Source organism: Fistularia commersonii, chromosome 20 (assembly GCF_037954325.1).
Source record: "Fistularia commersonii isolate RoL2024-O1a breed Wild chromosome 20, RoL_Fcom_v1.0, whole genome shotgun sequence".
Taxonomy (NCBI): domain Eukaryota; kingdom Metazoa; phylum Chordata; class Actinopteri; order Syngnathiformes; family Fistulariidae; genus Fistularia; species Fistularia commersonii.
Window position 1 is genome coordinate 11,610,254 of NC_141303.1, and position 23,473 is coordinate 11,633,726.

Below are 23,473 nucleotides of genomic sequence, written 5' to 3' on the forward strand. Positions count from 1 at the left end.
GTCACGTTGAGACTTGGTCCATCGGTGATTTTAAAACTTTTGTCTTACGGTGCAAGAGTTTCATTCACTTGAGCAAAATAGTACCATTGTCCCTTCGCTGAGAGGTGAGGGGAATGCGAGTCAGACTCTGGGGAAAACAATACTGAGGCAACATTGTCCCCTACTGGAAGAAATGATCACTGATGGATTCAAACCATAATCAGCAATGAGTGTTTTCCCATCATCTCAATAGACTCTTCAGGTGTCACAATTAGGCACCTTCTAATAAATAAATCGTCGTAATAATCTCCTTCAGTATTAACAAATATCTCCTTCGGATTAACAAGTTTCAAGCAGAAACTGACATTTATCATATATTTTAGGGGAACTACAAGTCATGACTGGATCAGAAATGGGACTTGCTCATTTCAAATTCTTTAGAATGGATGATAAAGTTTATTATCATTTTCCCAGCTTATGTCACGTGTCCAAAAACTAATAGTGATATTACATGTTGTCACTGTGACTGGTAGGGGATCCACGGTTGGTCATTTAAAGGGCTTCAATCAAAAATACTTGGAATGGCGGTGGCGAAAAGCAGGATGACTGTCAGAAAGCCAACATGTGACTTTTTTTTGTTTTTAGGGGGCAATGTGGTGCAGGAGGTAGAGCAATTGTTTTTGTAGTTGGAACACTGCTCTGATGGTTCATCCATCATAGGGTAATTGCAGAGAATGAATTTCCCCATGGGGATTAATAAAAGACAAATTATTTCTTGAAAGAGATGAATGGTAAAATTGATTTCTTCTACATTTGTACATGGAAACTGCTCAGAGAGGGATGAGTCATCCTAAACTGGGTGGAATTTCCAAATTGAACTCATGTGAATATCACCTTGGATAAAAGCAGCTGCAAAATTAAAAGTCAACATTTCAGGTTAAATGCTGAAGGGTATAAAAAAACAAAATTAATACATTTTTCCTCTTTGAGAACAGTCATTTGGTTAACCAAATCAAGCTTCATTACATAATGAAAAGTATTTGTTTGTGTGTGTTGGGGGGGGGGGGGGGGGGGAGTAGATTGAATGAGGCTTCGTTAACATGTGCGCTGTCATGTTAACCATTTGAAATTGGCACAGAACGCTAAGGCTGTGGGTAGCTTACCTGAGTTGGTATTTGAGTCGAGGATCATCTGGGTCATTGGCTTCTGCAGGGGCCTGATGCATGAAAGATTGCACAGCTTTCATACTGAAGGATGGCATACAACCAAAACTGGGAGGCTACAGGTCTGTTGCAAACGTATGACTGTGCATACACTGGTTCCTGCACACCTTTCCTTGATACATCCCTAACAACTGGAATTAATTGCAGCTCCTGATGCCATTCGGACTGCCTTGTCTCCTTATAATTTCAACTATGCATAGGAGTATACATCTGTGGCATGCTTTCACCCTTTGTCCAAATAAAGGTAAACACACCAGAAACCTCAGTTTCACAAGTGCACTTGTAATGTCTTCTTGCAAAGCAAAAGCTAAAACTGCAGCATAATTATGCACCACTTGATCAATCATTTACTGGGCATGTCAATTTTTAACATCCTCAGGTGACTTGTTCTTAATGTGATCCCCTGACAGAGAACAAGAGTGCATGTCATGTGCGCAACAGATGGATGTGCTTTAGCATCCCCTCCCTTAAAAAAAAAAAAAAAAAAATTCACACTGCATCCAGGTTGAAGATATGATTTGGCATATTTGGCGAATTTGTCACATTTATGGGAGATCATTTTTGTGCATTTTGTGTGTGTAGAACATGGCATGCACAGTTTGTATGAGGCCCTGGGAGGTCAACAGGCTACACTAGGTGACTCCCAGCAGAGCCTCAACTCAGGAGATTGAAGTGACTACCACCAAATAGTCCCAACTATATACTCATATGTCTCCATTCAAATAGACTTAAGAGAGCTGCCTGATTCTTACCTTTCTTTCCCAATGATGCACACATAAACAATGAACCCCATTCAACCTACATCAGAACCCATCTCCACCCATGGCACTTGAGTAGAAGAGTGTATGCAGGAGATTCTAATAGACTGTTGGAATTGAGAACCAGCTTCAAGGATAAACAAAAAAAAAAAGGTACAACACTTGACAGAGCAGGATGAATTAGGACTTTCAGGTACTTTGTAAGTATGACTGAGAAAAGTACTGTTTGAGAGGGAAAAAAAAAAAAATCCAAAGGACTGAAGAGTGATGCAGAAAAGGCAAACTAAATAGACCCACCCGCAGATACATGTACAAATGGCTTCATTTAATTTATGCATTACACAAACAATTCAAGAACTTATGAGACAAATTTACCGGAACTATTTTACCATTTTATTTTTTCTTCACATTATTGCTTTACAGTAAAATGCATTGGTTGGATATGTCCATTATAGCAAGACAATACATTCATATAAGTTACAGATATCCTTAATGTTTTATATTAACTAACTTTACATTAAATATATTCTTATTCAATATTCTTGACAACAACTCCAACATCACATTGAGCTCACAGTGAATCAGGTCGCAATCAAGAAAAACCTACTGGCCCTGGTGATATTTCCAATGTGTGTTCTGGTGTGTGCATTTATTTCCTACACAGGATTTCCATACAAACTGGACAATTTATGGCATTTGATGCTTACCTGCCCTACCCCCACAAGCTCAGACAAGATAGGGACAAAAAAGAAAAAAAAAACAAAAACATTGCTTTTCATAGTCTGTCTTTGCAGCACTGCTCCCACTGCGTGGTTAGGACAGAACTAAAGGATGGACAAAATACATAAAACACCCACCACATTCTGCTCATATCCAGTACGCAAGCATCAAAGTTGGGAAGAGGAAAGAGGGGGGGGGGGGGGGGGGGGGGGATGGCAATCCAGTGCATTCAGAAGACCCACTAGGACAGCAGAGGAGAGGTGAGTGCGTTCACCTTAATCTAGTAAACATCTTGAGTAGCAGCTAAAGGGGGGTCCAATTTTCTTTTCCCTTTGTGTGCTCTTTTCAAAGTCCTTTACAAAAATTCGAGAAAAGCAGTGGAGGAAAAGCATTCATGCATGGTTTTCCTGTTACCTCTGCTTGTTCAACTAAGGGTCCTTGAAGGTAAGTGCCTTGTACCAGAAGGAACAGGACACCAAAAAGGGGTGTGAAAAATGGGGGCGGTGGGGTCTCCCCAGAAAGCCATTGTTCCAAAAAAAAAAAGTCCATCCTTCACCGATCACACACACAGAAAGACACACGCCTGTGAGCTCACACATCAAGTACTAGACAAACCAACGACAAATCTCCACAGAATCCCCATCATTGTGGCAACCTGGCAGGGACTGTGTCATAGAAGTCATTACATTGAAATTGCATATACAAGTGCCTGCTGCCGACGGCAGAGGAAGAGTTTCCCCATCAAACAGCCCGCTGTCCAAGTCCACACCACAGTCTTTGCACCATGACTGCTAGACTCCTCGCAGGCATTTTTGCATGATGTCAAAACGTCTGGACTGCATTGTAGCTCATAGCTGCCGGGTTTTGTCAAGTGGGCCAAGCGGATTCCAAGGAGATGCCAGGAACCCCTCAGCCTTTCATGGTGTTGCATTTTGTCCCAGCATGCACTGCAGACAGAAGCAGGTGTTCTCACGGTTTTAACGAGGTTCCAGTCTGTTCAGGTGGCAATGAGGGCCCGGTGTGAAAAACCTAGCATGGGCCCTGCACTGATGGCGCACGCACACACACACACACACGCTGTCTCTTTCACGCAAACTCATCCAGATATTTAATACACGCACATAAGGAAGCACTAGTTGATTCAGAAAGAGGATGGCTATTAAAGTGCAGTATCTACATGTAAATCAAAAATCAAAACCATCACCACCGCCTGGAGCTGTCCATCTCCAAGGCTCCCTGATTACTGACAGCTGTGGTTGTTAGAATGGGTGGAGGAGTTGCAGTGTCCCCACTGGCCTAAAGATGGTATAGCGGACAGTGTTGACAATTCCTTCCCCGCAAAAGAACCACCTTATGTGCTCTGCTGTTACAAGTCCTGTTGACAAAAATCCGACCTGGAGCCCATTTTCTTCTGTAGTTGTGCAGTGGGGAAAAGTGGAAGGAGCCACTGTTGAATGAAAAGAGCTGAGGTGGAGTCTTTACCACCAGCCAGGAAACTCCTTATGTGGTCAAATCTCCTTTCAGCACAAAGGAAAAAAAACAAAAAAAACAAAACACTTTTCCATGTGCAATTTGTTTCATTGAAAAACAGACAATGTCCAATGTTAGTGACAAACTGTCTTCCATATAAGACAAAACCTTGTTTTGAAAAAAAATAAATACAAAAAAGTGTTTGCAAGTTTACATTGTGCAGTGCTGCATATGCATCACACCCTCAAAGTCAACTGATTCAGACTGTGATAGAGCTTGAAAAGAGTCCTGACAAAATGTCTTTTTTCTTATAAAAACAAAGATTTTTTTTTCTAGTAAGCAGATGAGGGTTGAGAAAACAAAGGGCGAGTGAAGAACAAACAGTATTTGCTCCCTGGAGCCAGAGGCCATTCCGGGAGATTTGGGCTCAGCCTGGAGGAGGGGAGCTGCCATTGACAAAGCCCTCCTCCAGGTGTCGGCAGAGGTTCTTCTCTCTTTGGGTGCTGGATTTACCTGGTCAATCTTTTAGGAATGATGATGTATGTTTTGTAGACTCTGGTTTGGTTTGTGGAAAGGCTTTGAAATGGTGTGTGAAAATCTACAATGTGAAACACTGAAAACACACCAACAGTCAACAGGGGCACTTATGATTCTGGAGGTACCCCACATCTAAAGGCATGCTAAAAGGGTCCGAAACAGAGTTCCAAAGAGGGGAAAACATCCTTTACTACAGTAATAGGCAATGCCCAAAATGAGCATCAAGACCTGGCACTGTTTGACAAGTGGAAAAATGAGCTGGGGAAAGAACACTCAGGCAATGTGCCATCTGATGGAAAGCCTATACTAATACCTGGGACCAAGAGGATATTGATTATTAAAAAAAGACTGAAAAGAGAATTTGTAGATAGGTCCAGTGTTCAAGAGGAAAAATGAAATCTGGGTCATGGTGGATCTTGAGGTTTTGGTTGAGGCATGCTGCTGTGCTCTACGTCTCCATGCACATGGGCAGGTTGACGAAAGTGAAAACATTATATTCTATCATGATGGAGAAGCAGAGGAATACTGCATACAGGATCAGAACGTAGATGCCCAGCTTCATATCCAAGCGCCACTTATTCAGGTGAATCCCTAGGACCTGCACAAGACACACATTTCAGTGGGGATCATGTAGTGGGTAACCTAATCTGTCCGTTTAAATAGTATCCAGGGAATAAATGCACTGACAAAAATTGACCGTCTAACAGTTTTCATTCACTTCACACACACAAAGGAAATCAATAAAATTCCCATCATTTATATTACAAAGGAGGTATTTAGTACAGATTTGAGAGCTACAGTGGATAAAATTCTGACACCTCCTTAAAACGTAAGATTTAAACTTAAAACATGTTTAAAAAAAAAAAAAAAAAAAAAAAAAAAAAATACCCAACAACACATTAAGGCCAAGGCCTACCGAATGAATGCTGAACAACTACGCTACATATCAAGAGCTACATTCGGACTTCATTTAATCTCACTGAAAATTTTGCAAAAGACTGTAACCAGCAGACAGCTCCCAGAACACTCTTCACAAGGGAGACTTTGAAACTTGAGCAAAGACCATCCTGGTTAATATCTGTGAGGTTAATCACAGTAAGAGGATAGGTCGAAGTATAAGCACTGACTTTAAAGCCCCGTTGTAAGAAACTAAGTACCAGGTTTGAGTCTGACAGCAAACCTGACTCTACGACATTCAGGATTTGTCAGAAGTTGGCATTTAACAGAAATAATTCTTAGATAGCGAAACCGACACTCCACTTAGTATGTATTCAGAACTTGTCAATTCGTAACATACAAAATCTTGGTTTAGGCAATACTTTGCTGGGTTTATACAGCACAACAACCCTATTTTGCAAGAATAATAAAGTCCATTGAACCATTGTAGATCTCAGAATTTGTAAGTGTCACGGTGAAAACGAGCATCAGTAACTTACCGTGAGGGCCACTGAGCCCAGCAGAAGCACCACAGAGTATACAAGTCCCCGACTGTTAATCACCACCTGCAACGGTCATCATTGCCATCAGTTCAGCATTTGATCAGCAGCTCTACAACTCATCTCCAAAGGCTTTGCAGGATTCAGGGTGACTGAGGTGCACAATATTTTGTGTAAAGCAAATACCCAATTCAAGCCGCACACTAGCCAAAATCTGCTCACTTCTCATGGATGTCTTCACTCTACTCATTAAAATTCTACCTCTTCGTAGCAAGTACAAGAATGTACGCTCAGCAACAGGAATGATACAAGTCATTACCTCTGATCCGTAGTTGACACACATGGTCTGCAGAGCCCAGGGAACCCCCAGTCCCACAAGAATATCAAACACATTACTTCCAATAGTGTTGGACACGGCCATGTCTCCCAAACCTGCAACCACAAAGATTTGCTTAATGTTCATTACAAGATACTTTGTTGGGCAAAGAGGTTTTGTTCATCTTAAGGCCATCTTTTCTGTTCCTTTGTGTTCAAATGGGTCTTTGTCTCCTGCAAAACTAGTGATGCTTGTCTGCTAATATTTATTACAAGAGCTACTTGCTCATCCTGACCACTGTATTGTCTTGTACAACAGGTCTGTGAAATGCCACATGCATTTAATTTGAGCAAACAATTTGTTTAATACATCACAGCTTTACATTAGTTTTTGTAAAACAGTGTACCGTGCATATACAGATGTCTGATACATTTTAAGCATCAAAAGTTCTTCCCCTCCATTACATACACAATACTGGATTGCAATGGTAAGTACTGCTGTCGAGTCTACATTCTAAAATCTGCCAAGGCAAACCATTAAATCAAAAGGATTTAATTACAAGTCTAGCTTTCAAGCTCTCAGTGGTCTATAGATTGTGCTAGAATAAGCTCTAAATTTGCTTTAGTATTGCGTTTTCTATTACTTGTAATCTTCAATTTGCCTTCTTGGCCTCCTTCAGGCCTACAAAGTATCGACCATTTAAAAAAAAAAAAAAAAAAAAAATCTTGTTCACATACATTAATCTCATTGTTTCTAATTTGTTGCAACCCACTCTTAAGGTATAGTCAATGGTGAACAGTTTCATTCAAAGTTAAAGAACTAAAACTCAGGAAACTACATCGCCTGACTTCTGCTATCATGCTTTATGCTATTAATATTTAATCATGATGCATCCCACCAAAGAAACCACACTGATGTACATTTTCAGAGACATACCTTGCCGGGCCACAATGAGACTGGCTATGCAGTCCGGGACACTGGTGCCAGCTGCCAGGAATGTAATGCCCATAATGACATCAGGAATTCCTAGGGTATAGCCGATTACAGTCACCTGCAAGATAGATATTAGAGCTGGTGCATTCATAGCGATTTAAATTTCAAAACAGACATCTTTAATTTTTTCCCCCTCAGTTCCCAGGTGTTGCATTAAAAAAAATAGTAAGAATTCCCAAGTCTGGGTCTCGCACACTTAAATTTACCACCAAGACTTAAGTATGATAATTATTTGGAGATCTTTATATAATTATGCAGATCTCTGGATATAAAAATGAAATATCTTGAAATTTTGAAGATTACAGTTTTAAAAACCAATTTAAAAAAGGCAGGGGCGCTCTTACCATCCAGACCATAAAGTATGAGAAGATAGCAATCCAGAGAGTTGACAGGATAAAGGAGAGCATGAAGTATCTCTCCCAACGAGGCTTTGCACAGTTTGGGACAGTCAGGAACAACAACAGAAGCAGAGGCCATGACATCAGCCATTTGAATTTGCTGCCAATACCAGCTGCAACAGAAGAAAAAAAAAAAGAAACATTAACAGGCTATCACCCTCAGGGTGTGTGTGTCCCATCCCCAAGACAGAATGTCTCCCTAGGTAGAGTTCTTTTCCTCTGGAAACATCTGATAAGTCTACAAAATATCACAACTTGTTGGCAGTGATTTTTTTCCCCCAATTACAATGTTCTCAGGAGGAAAAAAAAAAAGCTGAAAAGGTGCACATACATTGATAATTTATTTGATATAGGCCTTGGATTTTGTTCTGTATGTAATGGTTTCCTTCAGCAAAATAGCTCTAAATTACATTAAAAGCACATTGAAAGTGTACAAACAGTCCTGAAATGCATTAGAAGGTGTCAATACTGACATTCCACTTCTGAACTTTACCTTCATGAAATAGATAAAGCTGCAGCTATCAACTACACAAACCCTGGAAACTTAAGAGCAGAATGCCTTATCCTAGAAGTCACCTCAAATTTTGGGGGACAAACTATAATGAAACTTCACCTTAGAGGTAGGTGAAGGCTGATGACTGATATTTTCTCTATTAAGCAATGATCATATCAAAATGACAGAAGCACCTGAAGCTGCATCCCACAGCCTTCTTTTCAACCATTTTAAGTAAACAAAATCATTCCCACACACAAATGTCACCAGGGCCGTACTAAATCAAATGACATTCTGATTTTGTTCAGATTAGCAGTCACTGACTGATGACAGGTCAACTAGGCTCATGACCGTCAAATAGGATTGTCATTAGTACACCAACACTGACTAATCTGAGAGTGGAGTTGCATTTCGGAAATGCAAGGAAATATTTGAAGTCTTGAAATTATTCAGTTCAATTAGATTGTTTCCAGGAGTTCTAAATAAATGCACAAAGCGGCTATAAGATGAGGTAAATGGAAAGCGTGTCAAGATGTTTAATTATTTCTACTTTAAAAAAAAAAAACAAAAAAAAACACTTCCATTAGTCATCTTTTCAAGTCAATACATAAATCACATACACGGAACATGAAATGGTGAGATGGTGTCGTTTTCCTCTTCTTTAGTGGGTTTGTCCTCTGGCACGTTTCCATTCTCAATGTCAACCTTTCCATCAATCACTTGTGTCTCCACACCATTGGCAGCTTGGACCAACTTCTGGCGCTTTCAGAAAAAAGACACTAAGTCACAGAGCACAGTAATAGACACTAAAATCTTGTCAGTGCAATTTGTTCTCCTTTGAGACCATGACATGAATTAAAATTGGTCATTCAAAAGAAAGGTACAAAAAAAAAAAAGGAGCTTCACAAAACATTGCAACAACAATCTAATGATCTCTCATCTGTACCTCTGTGATGATGAGCCGACTGGCCATGCGTAAACGGGTCTTTGGTCCAAAATGGCTGGTGACCATGACACGCAGGCCAGCTTCAGGAAACCTAAACTTTGAGGGGCTGGCATGCATGATCTCATCCACCATCACCACCGAGCCACGACTGTAAGCTTTGCTAGGTTTGACTGAGGTGGAAAACAAATAAACCACAGAGCAAAGAGTGAGATTATGGAATTTGTAATTTGCACTTAACCCTCACAAGATGTACCTCCCCTGAAGTTCCAAAGTTAGATTTTTTTTCCTTTTATGAAAAGAGGGTTTGATGCACTACACTGTTTTAGAAAAGTTTTAAAAGATTGAATTTGTTTAATTTGATTGTGACTCCTAATGCTACTTAAACCCTTAAAATGGGGGGTGGACATCATTTCCTGACTAAAACAGAGGCAGAATGTAAGTGCAACAGAAAAAAAGTTGTCTTGTGATCACAGGTGCTGATTGTGCTCAATCATAAGTAATTTTGTGAGTTTCCTACTGCATCCTCATCTCACTGCCCTCCCAAGCAGCTTAATCTAGGGTCCCATGATAAAAATTTCAGAATTTATCTCGGGACCACTAAATAGTTTCAGCCCTGCTCAACTGATTCAAAGGTGTGCATGTTTAGGCCTAATGTTCCATGTTTTCTGGGATGAGAACTTCAACTAGCCTTATGAAACCTAGAGGTTTGAAGTGTGTCACCCAGATGTGAACATGCATGGTTGACCGAAGACATTTTAAAATGTTATTGTACCCTTTGGCAGCCAATCATCTCAAACTTTATAACAGGATCATAAAATGACATCCATTCATATCACTGATAAAGGCTTTGCTGGCACAATATACTCTGATTCTGTCCATCAATTACTATTGGCAATAAGATTTAGTGGATGGGAAAAGAAAACTTCTACAGTGTACTTATTACTTTAAAATCTTCCTTGATTGCAAATATGCATGTTAGAATGCACATCAACTAATTGTGTAAACAGAATTAGCATAATCATTTTTTGGGGAATTCATTACCACATCAGGAGGGAGTGGGTCTGCGCCCCAGAGACCAGCAGAAGAAAATAGTAGTACTCAAGCAGAAAAAAAAAACCAAACTGGCAGACAGCAGCGAAACACTGTTGACAATAAGCAAGAGCAATTTTAGTAAGGCTAAACAGACAGGCATGTTAATACTGATAGTCAAAGTTTATGGGTTAAAAAAAGCCAAAGCACTTGTTAGAAATATCAGAAAAGTCAGGAAAAGGGAAAATAGAGAAATGTGGCTGTTTGATCATTTTAAGCTTTTATACCAATCTGCATTTCACAATATTAAATTGTTTTTTCCAACTTTATACACTGAAAAAAACAAGAGGAAATTATGTTCAATTTCCAGAAAATTGAAAGACATAAGCTGCCTCCTATGGTGTTGTAGAGGTCTTCATCTTTGGAAAATTTTCTTCTGCAGAGTTAAGAAAGCAGTAAGCATTTCAGGCAAGTTTAGCACAAAAAGGCAGAAAGCCACAGATCAACGCAAGAAAACTACAAGTCTCAAAATTCTTCTGAACAGCTGGGGGGATAAATAAATCAATAAAATCTTTCTTCAAAAGGAGTATTATAGGGTGCTGAGCCTGTCTGATTAACCTTACCTGAGAGTAAAGGCAATGTTGGGTCATCATCCCAAAAATAGTCATAACTAATATTACCATCCTCCATCTCACTGCTGGCTGCAGCGTTACCATTAGCCACATTCTTGTTTGATTTGCCCATGAAAAATCTCTGCATGCTGGAGTTGAATCTGAAACAGATGATTATCCTACTATTAGGTACACCGAAATAGATCAATGAGCCAAAAGGGTTGTTAGAGCATTACAGTACATCATACAGCAAGATTCAATATCAGTTTTCTATCAAGACTTCAACAAGGGTTAAAAAGTTACTTGGCTGTCACTTGATTACTCTGCAGGAGCCATAGAAATCATTCACTGCATGCATTTCACATATACCTCAAGAATGAAAAACACTGCAGCCACATTAAAATGTATGTTGAGGTGCCACTTATGCAGAGCTGCTTTAATTCTACCAGAGACCTGGATCAAACAGCAAATGTTTGAGATTTTTTCTAAAAAAGTTGACTTGAAAGGTTCCAGATCAAAACTTAGTTTAGAACTCTTTGTTCATCGACTCTGACGATATACATAAGAACAATGGGAAAATTACAAGGCTGAATCTGCCAGTGTTGATTTTTATACCTATTGCCAGACTATTTGTTGTTTTGTTTCTTATTTTAGCAGATCAGGTCCTCTCCAGCAATGTCATTGAAAACAAAGCCAACTCTCCCAAGGAAATAAAGATCATGTACAGGACATGTCTTTAGACCCTCTTATTTACCTTTTGCACATTGACATTCAATCCAAAAGCACACTACAATTACAAAAAACAAACTTAAAAGTATATACTGGACATTCAATAAACCATTAGGAGAAAATATTTAAACTTAAGAAAAGGACAGCCTTGGAGGGTCACCTCAGTCGCCCCGATTATTCTATATAAAACCAATCTACTCCATTTAGCTGTGAATGGCCCTAAAATGGTCTGAAGATATTTTGGGAGCTACACTAAGCCCTTCTTCCCTGCAAGTTGGAAAGAGGAGAAGAGAGCCAGTTAAGCCTGTGCTCTTTCAGTCACAACTGCAGAGGGAGAAAGATTAACTCCTATGACAGAGAGAGAGCAGGCTGCTGCTGAGCATAACAGATTACCAGCTGGACAGGGCAATGTGTTTGTTGGCATAATGCAATGCTACAGCTTGATAGACTGGGTCTGTATTTTAAGCTGACAAAGTTCTCAGTGAAGCTGAAATTTGAAAGAGATTATATGTACATAAACAAACAGGGTAAGGATCTTTTTTGAAGAATACACGATGATACATTAAAATATTGTTAGTCTTAAGACACACACTGCTGCTAACATGTGGTTATCGGATGTAAAGGAGACCCCCCCCCCTTGCCCCATAGACAGACGTTTGCAAAGAACTTCAGTCACAACTTTTTGATAAACCAAAAAAGTGCAAAACTCACTTCATGATAAGGATGTATCCTGCATACATTACTACTAGCACTAAACTCTCCCACCTATGAAAAAAAAGGGTTACATAATTACAAGAAATGTACAGTAATTAAAGACAACATGAATATTTCCAGATTTTGTGTAAGGCTTATATTGGATTACTACAATAGAAGCTTGAATCTTTATGAAACTCATTAACCTGAAACAATGCACTGATTAAACTGCAACATCTGATGAATAAATAAAATTACCCCCATAGACACTATTTTTGGCTATACAGTCACAGAAAGATAGTTCTGCATATAAGACCACTATAATAAAAAGTTCATCATAGAAAACTCACCACACTATCTTCTCATCATAGATGAACTGGAAAATAGAGAAATTAATGTAGACACTTGTTTTTGAAACAAATGTAGGCCACTGCTGGCATCCAGTGATAAATGCACGTCCGCTTAACTTACTGCAATAAGAGCCACAACAGATAAGATGTAGTAGAAGGAGTCTCTGAAAACTGTCCACCAGGTAAGCATCACCACCTGACAATTCATAGGGAACACCATACAGAAATCGTTACAATTCATTTATGGTAGGTTTTAGACAATATTGGTCTTATAAAAAAAAAATAAAGTGCAATTAGAGTAGTTAGAAGCAAGAAAACTACATTAAGCGAGTAGGAGGAAGCAGGGAGCAGTAGATACCCTACTCTCAGCAGAACACATACCTGTCCAGCAAATATCCCACAGACTCCAATGATGCAAAGGATGTTGAAAACTGCCGAGCCAACGATGGTCCCCACCCCCACATCACCGTGAGTGATAAAGACACCTGCACACACAAAGTATGACCAGTTACAGTCAGCAGCAACACTAGCCAGCTAGGACTGTCAGTGCGTCTCTCTCTACCAATGACCGAAGCAAAGAGTTCTGGCGCAGAACTGCCGGCTGCCATGAAGGTGGCTCCTGCAACATCTTCACTTAGATCAAGTTTCTGCAGAAAAAAAACAATACTGCGTTTCACAAAAAGAACAGTAGCTCTTATGGGGTGGCGACAAGTCAGCGGTACCTCGCAGATCTTCTCCAGTGATGTAACGAAGTACTCATCACACGTTATGGCAAGGGCCAGGAACATGTAGAGTGCCTATAAAGAGAAGCAGTGGATTTAGGGAGGGTAGGTGAATTGTGTAAGAGTGGAGATAAACAAATGTGAGAATTCAAGTGTTGCCCTCTAGGATTTTGATACATGTGTGAAAATGGAGCTTTTGTGTGACAAAGAATTTGCTCTTGAAGGACAAGTGAAGGGCAATCTTTCACACTCAAATGAAATGGGCATTACATTCTGCCTTCTCATGGAAATCACTTGTCACTCATTCAACATTTAGAACTGCAGGGTCTGCACACTCTTACCAATGACAGAGGGAAGGGGCAGGAAACCTATTTTGGTAGCTGAGGTAGGATCTATAAATTATAGATCAGGTGTGAGATGATTGTGTGGTAGCTCTTGCAGTCAGGCTCTGCTCTATGCTGTCCACAGGGGGCAGTGCAACCCTACAGAAGGATTTGTCCATTGACTTATTTAGACTACGTTGGGAAAATGCAGTATTTTAGAACAAACAATATACACATTGGAAATATGAAAGTGTTTTTAATTCCCATCAATGTGGTTTTAAAAAGCCACATTTGAGTGAAGAAAGGAGACTTTGCCTCTGCAGCTTAGAACTGAAGCCTGCATCCAGAGGTAAATAGATATGCTTACACCTCAGCTCTTCCAGGCGGTCAATGATGATGCGAGTGATGTTCAATGTTATGCAAGAGACTGAAAGCCAAAGGGCACATTCTGGGGTTTGCCAACAATAACAGGGCTGAATTACTTTCTCTGCCTCTTTGTGAAGGTGATGTTTACAAGACCATCTTGCATGTAGGCATTTAAATGTTTCGAAACATCTCAATGCTATTGTTAAAAGAATTATAGCATTCAAGTTTAGATAACATTTTACTGTGTAGTATAGGATAAGGATTTTGTAAGGACAAAAAGGGACAAATACCTTAAATTCTTGGAGTTGTCTTATATGCCCCCCGTTTGCCGGTTTTGTTTTTTTCTTTACAAGTCTGACATAAAATATTGTTGCTTAAACCCAACCAAACACTGGCTGTCATAAAGAGCCTGCAGCAGCTGCTAAAGAGCATGGATTTAAAAAACAACAAAGCAATCATTCTTCTTGCTATAGCATCTATAGAGTAGCCTTACAAACATACCGCTTGTTGTGAAATTCTACAAGACGCAATCTCTGCATGTCTTCACTGTCAAACTAAAATGTTTATAACCTTTAAAAAAATAAAAAGATGATTTAAAATGTTTGAAGGTCAGCTTCATTTACGATAACATTTCCACTGAGAACATTTGGGACTAACACTGCAAAGTTATTTGTCAAGATTGATTTGACTCATGAATTCACTGATTTTTGAAATAATAGCCAACAGATAACAGAGTAGCATAGACTAGGGTGGCAACAACCCATCAAAAAGCTCAAATTATCCTTATCATGGTCAAGTTTCTTGATCATCACTTAATGTTTTATTCATATCATAGTGATTAGAACTCCCAAGCTCTAGATCCTCCTCTGCTGCTCTGGTTTAACAGCTAACTATTCCTATAAGTGTGATTGCTGGTCTAAGTTTTCTCAGCAGACAAGTTTAGTTTGAAGGAATCGTGACTAGCATTTCTACAACACTAGAAACCAGATCTATGAAGGGAAACAAGGCCAGTTCCGCATGGCATAAAAAAGCCTGCTCTTTCTTGTTTGTATTTGAATTATGCTTGCAATTTAGGAGCGGTGTGGCTCGGGGGTTAGAGCGGTTGTCCTTGGAACCGAACATTTCTGGTTCGATTCCCAGTTCCTCCTAGCCTGCCGAAGTGTTGCTGAGCAAGACACTGAACCCCCAACTGCTCCCCTGGCGCTGTTCCTTAGCTGCCTTCTGCTCATGGTGCATCTATGATCGGTTAAATGCAGGGGTCAAATTTCAATGATGTGCTTTATGAATAACTGAATTTGACAATAAAGGCCTTCCTGCTACACTAAAGCAAAATAGTACTTTGCCAGTTACTACTTCATAAATATGATAGGCTGTCAGTCATCAAGGAGCTAAATTTCATAGTAGTAAGACTATTTTTCTATATTTGACTATTTTTTCTTTAGCATATTCCCATGTACTTTTAGTTATGTTCATGTTGCCATGTTCACGCTGGGCATGTTTTGCTAGGAACTGAGCAAAATTCTGACATTTCAGTGAACCAAAGCAAGAGCTGTAAATCATGCAAGATATAGCTGTGCATAATATGGTACTTCAGCCTCCAGAAACTTGGGTTTGGGATCATGAAACCCACCTGCAACTTGCTAAACACAGAGCACAAAGGAGATGATGCAGGTGCCACCTCTTCAAAAAGAGGTTCCACTTACAGCAACAATATGGAGCAGGACGGCTCCAGTTTTTCGTTCATCATTAGTGAAGATGTCAGCTGGGAACTCGTGTATTGCTGAGGAGGGAAAGAGGAAAAAAAAAAGTCACGGTCAACTCACAGCAGCATAACAGCTAGGCACACATCCCCCAACTCCTCATTAGGATTGTATGACTGATGTACTTTGTCTCAGAGGACTATGCTTTGTTGGATCAGCAGACTCCCGCTCGACCAACTTGTTTGTGGTACCTACATAAATCGATTTTTCCATAAGTTAAAATTTGAATGTTTTGTCTTTCCTTACTTTCGCCAACAAGTCCAACTGTAGTTTACATACATGTTTGTCCAGATAGACTATACTGTGTGCAGTAGAGATTCTGTGACAGAGGAGGACCCCTAAATATTCAACTGCAATTGTTTCTATTTCAAACTACATATTTTTGTGAAGTGATCAGTTCTTGATTCATGTATATTGTACAGTTCCTGTAGATTATGAAAAAGTAAATTCAGTTCTTTACAGACTGCAAGTTAACATTTATAGAACTGTTCTCACGCTGCTACGTAGATCAACGGGGCTGAAAAGTTAAAAACACTCAGGTTACAGTTGTCGGTCCCAAATAAGCTCAACGTTTCCATTTGAATATCTTCCTGCATTCACATATAAAATGGGTATGATTGCAAACACCAATGGGTTTCAATATTTAAAAAGATTGAAATGCATTTTACAAATATACAATTTTTTTGTGGCACACACCAGGTTGATACTTTCAAGTCGAGTATTGTGAGAGGAGCATTCTAATATGATCCAAATCCACCATACGCCTCTGATCTCTAGGAGCAGGCACACTCCACAGGTCACTTGGCACATTATAGAAGTTGGCTAGCTCCCTGGTGGGGACCAGCATCTGTGGGAAAACAGCTTCTGATCCACCGCCTCAACACAACAGTGCTATCAAATAGCCACATCTATCTGAAAACTATAGTTAGCATCTCCAAGTAGCCCAAAATGACTGCAATAACACACTACAAGGTCCATCACATTATCTTTCAGTTTGGATAGTGGAGTGATAGAAATACAATGCTCCAATGTTAGAACAAAGATTTGTCTATAAAACACAAGAGGGTGTGGCTGCAGTATACTGGTCTGTTTTGAGTCTGACCTGTAAATACCAGTCCTTTTTCTCTCCAATAGGTATTTTCTAAGGACAATGTAATCTGGTCCTTAAACTGAAAGAGTTAATTGACTGTCCAGGTCACAGCCTGGGATGCATATATGCTAAGGTAGAGTCTTAAATTAGTCTAACAATAGAAAGTAAGCCACTGGTGACTGTGGCATTGGTTTTACATGGGCCACTCTGGACAGTTTTTGATAGATGGCAGTCTTACTCCCCCTCCCCCCCATGCATTTTTTCATGTCCATAATTTAAGAATTTTGACAAATGTGGTTCATAAGCAATTTCAGCTCCATGCAGTTCAGCCCCTTTGATGACCAAAAAAGCCAAGGTGTGTCTATGTAATGTGCAGTTTCTTGACTCTGCTACTGTCCTTGCTATCAGCTACAGTGGGTTCAACACAGCAGGCTGGAGACAGGCTCTGTGACCCAGATTTTAAGGATGAGTGATGGTTCTCTTTTTGACCATTTATCAGTGACCTTTTCATTCATTGAACTAGTGAGGAATATTTGAATTGTTTTAGACAAGAGGCAAGTAAACCGACTAATTCTGGACAATAGCCATTTGACTGGCCAGGCAAGACCATTCAAATATAAAGGTGTATAGAGAATGGGTTTAAATCCAGGTTCATGCCAACTCATCTACGTTTCAGACATTTCAAGCTGGATGACTGTGTTGGGCCATTCTTTGAACTGCAATACAGCATAAGCCAATATAAAATGCCAAGACACATGGAATCATGAAGCATAAATCATCTGAGACCTCATAATGCAACTTTGAGAACATTCTGGAGTCCACACACGACTAACTCAGAGTAGCATTGCCAAATAGCATCATTCAGTATACTTTAGTCTGCATGCATCCTCAACTTCATTCAAAGGCTCTATACTAATTGAAATGCAGAGTGTTAACTGCATGTACCATATAACATTGGCATTGTAACTAAGAGACAAAGCAACCCAATAGTCTTTTGGATGGTGAAACACAAATGAACCAAACAACAATTTTGATGACCGTTAGAAGACACTACAACTGCCATCATGACAGTAAACGCAACAGATCAAACCAGGGGACATAACTTCAGTAATGTAGTATATAATCAAAAAATGTAATGAGAACACCTTGCTGACATTAACAATTTGCAGCAGCACTGACTGTGGCAAACAGCTTGAGCTCATTTCATCTGACAGGAGATGAAAAGAATTAAATGTGTCGGTAGACTGACTGCCTAAAGCAAAACACAAATCAATTACAGGATTATCAGTCATGCCCAGACAAAGGTGACAGAAAACAAAACATAACCAATACAGAGGACTAAACTCCTATTTATACTTTTCAGTCAACAAAAAAATTATGGGTCTCAAAACCAGGAAAGTATCTTCAAGGTGAACTTCATGCCTATCAAAAAAATGTGACCTGTTTTCCTCATGAAAATTTAAAGATTGACATTAATAATTAATGTCAAGTTCATAATTTTCATTTATTTGCTGAACCTGCCCATTTTATACATAGCTGAGGCTGTGAGTGCTCAAGTGATCAACAAAAATATTTTAAGGGCCACTGGAACTGGGTTCAGGAGAAGCCCTGAAAACATTCAAATCATTTCTACAAAAAAAACATTATCTCAATAGTATCGGCCTCAAATTGGATCCTACAATTTAGAGGGAGAAAAAAAAAAAACAAGTGATAAGTCTCAAATCACTGCTCGTGGAAAAAGGTAAAAAAAAAGCTATGAATCTATTCTCCTGGCATCATTTGTCATTCACTCAAACAAATTCCAAGACTGTTTCAACTATGCATTTAAAAACAACCATTTGACCAGTGAAGTTTAATGCTGAGAATGCTGGCTTTGTGCAAGACATTTTCCCATTTTTACAGATTTTATATTCTTCACTTTAACACCTTGGGAGAAATTTAGAAAGAATTTCAAAGATGACTTTTAAAGAGCAAAATTTGATTGTATGGTAAATTTGTTCAACTTTACCATAAAATAGTGTTTCTTCAATCAATAGTAAAATTTCATTTCCAAAATGTTAAAACTATCCCTTTGTCTAACTTCACTCTCCCTTAATATGCAGAAATCCATTAGCTAACCTTAATTTGACATATTAATGCCAGCGTTTCTTTACATTACATTATCCGTAATCTTATAATATTCCAGATATTATCATGGCATTACATAACAGAGCTCAGTATCTAGTGCCGTCTGTTGTCCCAGAGCGAAAACATGGGACAGTACACATTGACGTCCAGTGATTAATATTTTGCTGGTAGCCTTGAAAAGAGAAATTCCAACTCTGTAGTGTCAATAAAAAAAGTTTAAACCCATTAAGCGTAAGGAAACACTATGCCTCGTATTGCACAGCTGAACGCAATGATTAAGCAAGATGTTTTGGCAGAGTTCCTGATGCTACCTTCTGTCACAGTTCACTGTGCGACCTACAGACACAGGCCATTAACAGAACACTGATGCAAAGTATTAAAGAGACTCGAGATTCCCCTGGGCTGTTATTAGTCTATTAGATAATTAACTTGCTCCTGCAGTCGGTGTGCATAAAAATGTGAATGAACTTACAGCATTCTTGTAAACCAGGACAGAACCACAAGCCTGATAATTAGAAAGTCAAGATTACACAGAAGTTATGGCAATGGCAGTATTGGATCTTACCAACACTTAACTTGAAAATCCTATATACACATACATAACCGCTAACATGCTCACATCAGGGTGTAAAACACATGAAATTTCACCTGCATAAACACAAACACATTATCGTCTAATTTTAGCATAAATTCCCATCTGCTTTATGCATTACTGAATGAGTGCTTGACAGAGGCTACAATGGTGGACTAGAATGTTCAATAACCTCAAAGCGGACACCTCTGTGAAGCGTATGCATTCAGCTGTATCCAGGAATAATGGGTAAACAACTCCCTCAGGTTGAGTGGACCTACAAAATAACAAGAATATATATCTACAGGAGTATCGCTGAATATGGTGAAATAACATTTCTAGACTCAATGGTAAATTACAAAGCACACCTTGTTGCCCAGAAGTGGAGCATGATTGATATTTCCACATTAAAAAGGCAAATCTAAAAAGGACAGAACATGAATGCATTAAGAGGTCAGGCATGTTTGAACTGTACAGCGTCAAACGTGCTCTGCAGGTGCTTATGTTGCTTCATTCTACTAGTGGCATGCAAGCAAGAAGCAAAGAGAGGTCAGTTTCCATTATGCACTAGCATAATCCCTAGTTGTGTAATTCCCTTTCAAAAAGCTTTCTTCTGGCATTTCCCTACAGTTGACAAACCTCTATTCCAACATGAACCCACTGTCATGTAGTAAACTACACTGGCCTATTTGTCAAAAATCAGGCTCACTTTTTTAAAGGGTCATGGTCAGATAGAAACACTAAAAATCAGAGAACCAATAAACGCCCTGAAGAACAGAAAGCCATCCCCCAGTCCCCTTTCTGGCACAGGAAGAATATTACCGACTGGCTGTTTTGTTTTTTTTTTTCCATTGACTATTAGGCCCATGATGAAAAACATAAGTTATAAGAGGCTGCTGCAAATAATGTAGGACATGGTTGCCCCTTCATAAGATAAACCAGGATGACTGCTTCCCACTCGAATTATTCTACACATTTAACAATAAGACAATCATTTTAGTGGGGAAAAGTTTTCCCATGGTGTATATTTCAGAGGAAAGTGATATGCAAGTTGATGTCAAAACTTGTATTTTAGTCAGAGACTAAAGTGCATAAAATACTGAAACCTAGAATTAAAAAAAAAAAAACAAGACATTATTCTTACCACATTTAGTTTACGATGAATGTTTTCCTACATAAAATTTTAAAATTGGGCTGGAAGCACATCAGCCATCTCCCTGATTGCGAAGTTCCATTTATAGTGATCAAAGATTCACACATTTCTCCATAAGAAATGGCTTGTGGTTTTTCTGTGCAGACAGTGTACAGTATTGTACATCTCATGTGCCACTGTAACCAGGTCTCTGCAGTGAAGCTGCAGACTCAGCGTAGCTAAACAGAGCAGGTGGTGATCAGCCGGTTTAGCATTGATACATTGCAGCAGAATTGAAAGTGGACAGCAAATGGATTTCAGATTTGTGAAAACAAATTCCAGTTTTCAAGCTACTTTTCTGCCACAGATTTTAGGATGGTGAAAAGAAAATCACCCTCTCTACTGAGAAAAGCAGTTTTGACCAATATTTTGTGGACAATATAGTCTAACAATTCACTTTTTTTTTTCTTAAAGAGGGGGGTTTACAAAGATATAATGTTGGTCCATTGCATGCTAAAGGCTGTTTAGCATATTCAAATTGTATTTGTTGAATTGAGGCACTGGTTTTGTAGGCACATCGGTATATATGATTTCATACCCACTGATTCTTTTAGATTTCTTCTGGTTCTTTCACTGTTTGTCTTGCTTGGAGGTATGTATCCAAACGAACTAAAGAGACACACACGATGGACTTTGGGATGACCTTCATAAAGCGGTTGACCTCAGACTGGTCAAAAAACTAAAATGAATCTTTCCACCACTTTTCACCTCGGCTGACCCTGGGAAATGACAAAAAAAAAAGCCTCAAGCTGCTCGGCACTATGTTCAAGCAACGCCAGTTTTGTTTTTTGAGGTGGGGGTTTAAGACATTTCAGATAGGTTTCAAAAATATTACCACAAACCTATATGTGGATGCACCACTTAGAATAAAGTGGTGTATTTTAAATTGTTCTATACTACAAAACCCTCAAAGTCCCACATTTGGTTGGGATCAGGTCATCTGATATGCGTCCTCAAGGAACCTCACGGGTGTTAGCTAAAAGATCACACCACCCAAAACAGCCAGGGGCAGCTCACAAAACATTTAGATAGCAAAATAAACAGTCTTGCATCTTGATATTAATACATTTGCTTTGTCATGACATTGTCAAAAGGGCAACTCTCAAGGGCTATATGATGATGATCTCCATGTGATGTAAAATAGAACCTTTACCTCAGATATTGCACAATGACACAGCAGTATGATATGATCAAATCTTGCCTTGTTAGGGTCGTTGCTCTTTCCTATGTATAAACAGTTGTCGAGAGAATCAAAAACTCATATGCCATGTCGCCCGAGATCTAAATCTTTCAGTATAATTAAAAACAGGTTTGGTCCCATCAGTTAGGATTTGGAGGATACACACAATTAACTTAAAAAAAAAAATCTACCAATGTGGACCAGCCTGATGCCAAAATCTTCATTTCTTAAGATTCTTTTTAAGGAGAGACTTTCACAATTGAAAGAAACATAACAGTTTATCAGTGTAAGGAGTGGAGGGGCCAGTTTTCAGGTCCCCCTTATAAAATTTGGAGATCTGTAACACATTCTGAAATGACCTACGACAATTGCAATCAAATTTTATCAAGTTCATTTTATTTTGCATTCATATCTACACAAAAAAGGTGCAAATCAAATTTTCCTTTCAGGGATCACCACAGCAAATCCTCCTCAATCTAAACTTATTCACTGCATCCTCTGCTCACACAAACTTCATGTACTCTTTCACTACATCCATAAATCTCTTCAGTTTCCTCAGGGCCTACCGACTGTCCGGCAGTTCCAACTTCAGCATACCTCTATAAAGTTAATCAATCTCCTCTAGACATGTCCAAACCATCTCAGTCTGGCCTCTGACTATTCAAAACATCTAACATGTGCCCTCTGGTGGACTCATTCTTTGTCCTATTCATTCTCATCACCACAAAAGAAAAAACATTTTCATCTCTGCTACCTATCTTTTCCTCATTGCCACTGCGTAAAAACCATACACCACAGATAGTCTCACCACAGACCTTTACACATTTCCTTTCATTTCGGCTAATACTCTTATCACACATTACCCCTGACACTTCTCTACCTGTTCCTACCAGCTTGAAAGTGTTTTTCACCCCCTTTTCCACTCTCTCAATTGCTCTATACAGCTGATCCGGAGTACTTAAAATCCTCCAGCTATTTTACCTTTACTCCCTGGAACCTCATGGTTCCACTTGAGTCCCGTTCATTCACTCACATGCAATTTGTCTTGTTGTGGCAAACCTTCATTCCCGTCTTCCACAGCATACCCCCACCTCATTTTTTTTCCCCCTCAATCGGCTCCCACAACGGATCGCAAGGTCATCTGCAAACATCATATTCCATGGTGATTCCTGTCTATCCTCATCTATCTGCTAGTCCAATACCATTGCAAACAAGAAGGGGCTCAGAGCTGAGCCGCCATGTACCATCCTCACCTTAAACTCCTCTGTTAACCCTAAGGCACAGCTCACCACTGTCTTACAGCTGTTATACATATCTGGCACCGCTAATATACCTCTGGTACTCACAACATCCTACCAACAATACTCCCCTCTCTTGGCATGCAGTCATATGCTTTTTCTGGAGCTACAAAAGGCCAATCCCCTGACCTTCTCTTGAGGACTTTAGTATACAAATTACCAA

The 23,473-nt window shown here is 39.4% G+C and overlaps 1 protein-coding gene across 4 annotated transcripts in view; it reads right to left on the reverse strand.

The window, feature by feature from the left end:
* Positions 1 to 2,330: 2,330 nt before the first annotated feature.
* slc24a4b (solute carrier family 24 member 4b) overlaps positions 2,331 to 23,473 on the reverse strand; it is a 28,690-nt gene continuing 7,547 nt past the window's right edge. The window contains exons 3-17 of one of the 4 annotated variants that reach the window (XM_086167288.1): positions 15,796 to 15,872; positions 13,404 to 13,478; positions 13,244 to 13,328; positions 13,063 to 13,166; positions 12,803 to 12,877; positions 12,682 to 12,707; positions 12,350 to 12,403; positions 10,979 to 11,070; positions 9,270 to 9,439; positions 8,944 to 9,079; positions 7,777 to 7,943; positions 7,376 to 7,490; positions 6,443 to 6,555; positions 6,124 to 6,189; positions 2,331 to 5,285 (exon numbers count right to left, since the gene is read on the reverse strand). In XM_086167288.1, coding sequence (XP_086023414.1) covers positions 5,136 to 5,285; positions 6,124 to 6,189; positions 6,443 to 6,555; positions 7,376 to 7,490; positions 7,777 to 7,943; positions 8,944 to 9,079; positions 9,270 to 9,439; positions 10,979 to 11,070; positions 12,350 to 12,403; positions 12,682 to 12,707; positions 12,803 to 12,877; positions 13,063 to 13,166; positions 13,244 to 13,328; positions 13,404 to 13,478; positions 15,796 to 15,872 — 1,505 coding nt within the window. In that variant the 3' untranslated portion in view covers positions 2,331 to 5,135. Of the gene's footprint in view, positions 5,286 to 6,123; positions 6,190 to 6,442; positions 6,556 to 7,375; positions 7,491 to 7,776; positions 7,944 to 8,943; positions 9,086 to 9,269; positions 9,440 to 10,921; positions 11,071 to 12,349; positions 12,404 to 12,681; positions 12,708 to 12,802; positions 12,878 to 13,062; positions 13,167 to 13,243; positions 13,329 to 13,403; positions 13,479 to 15,795; positions 15,873 to 23,473 lie in introns of all 4 variants that reach the window. The other 3 variants (XM_086167287.1, XM_086167286.1, XM_086167284.1) reach the window with 3 other exon arrangements.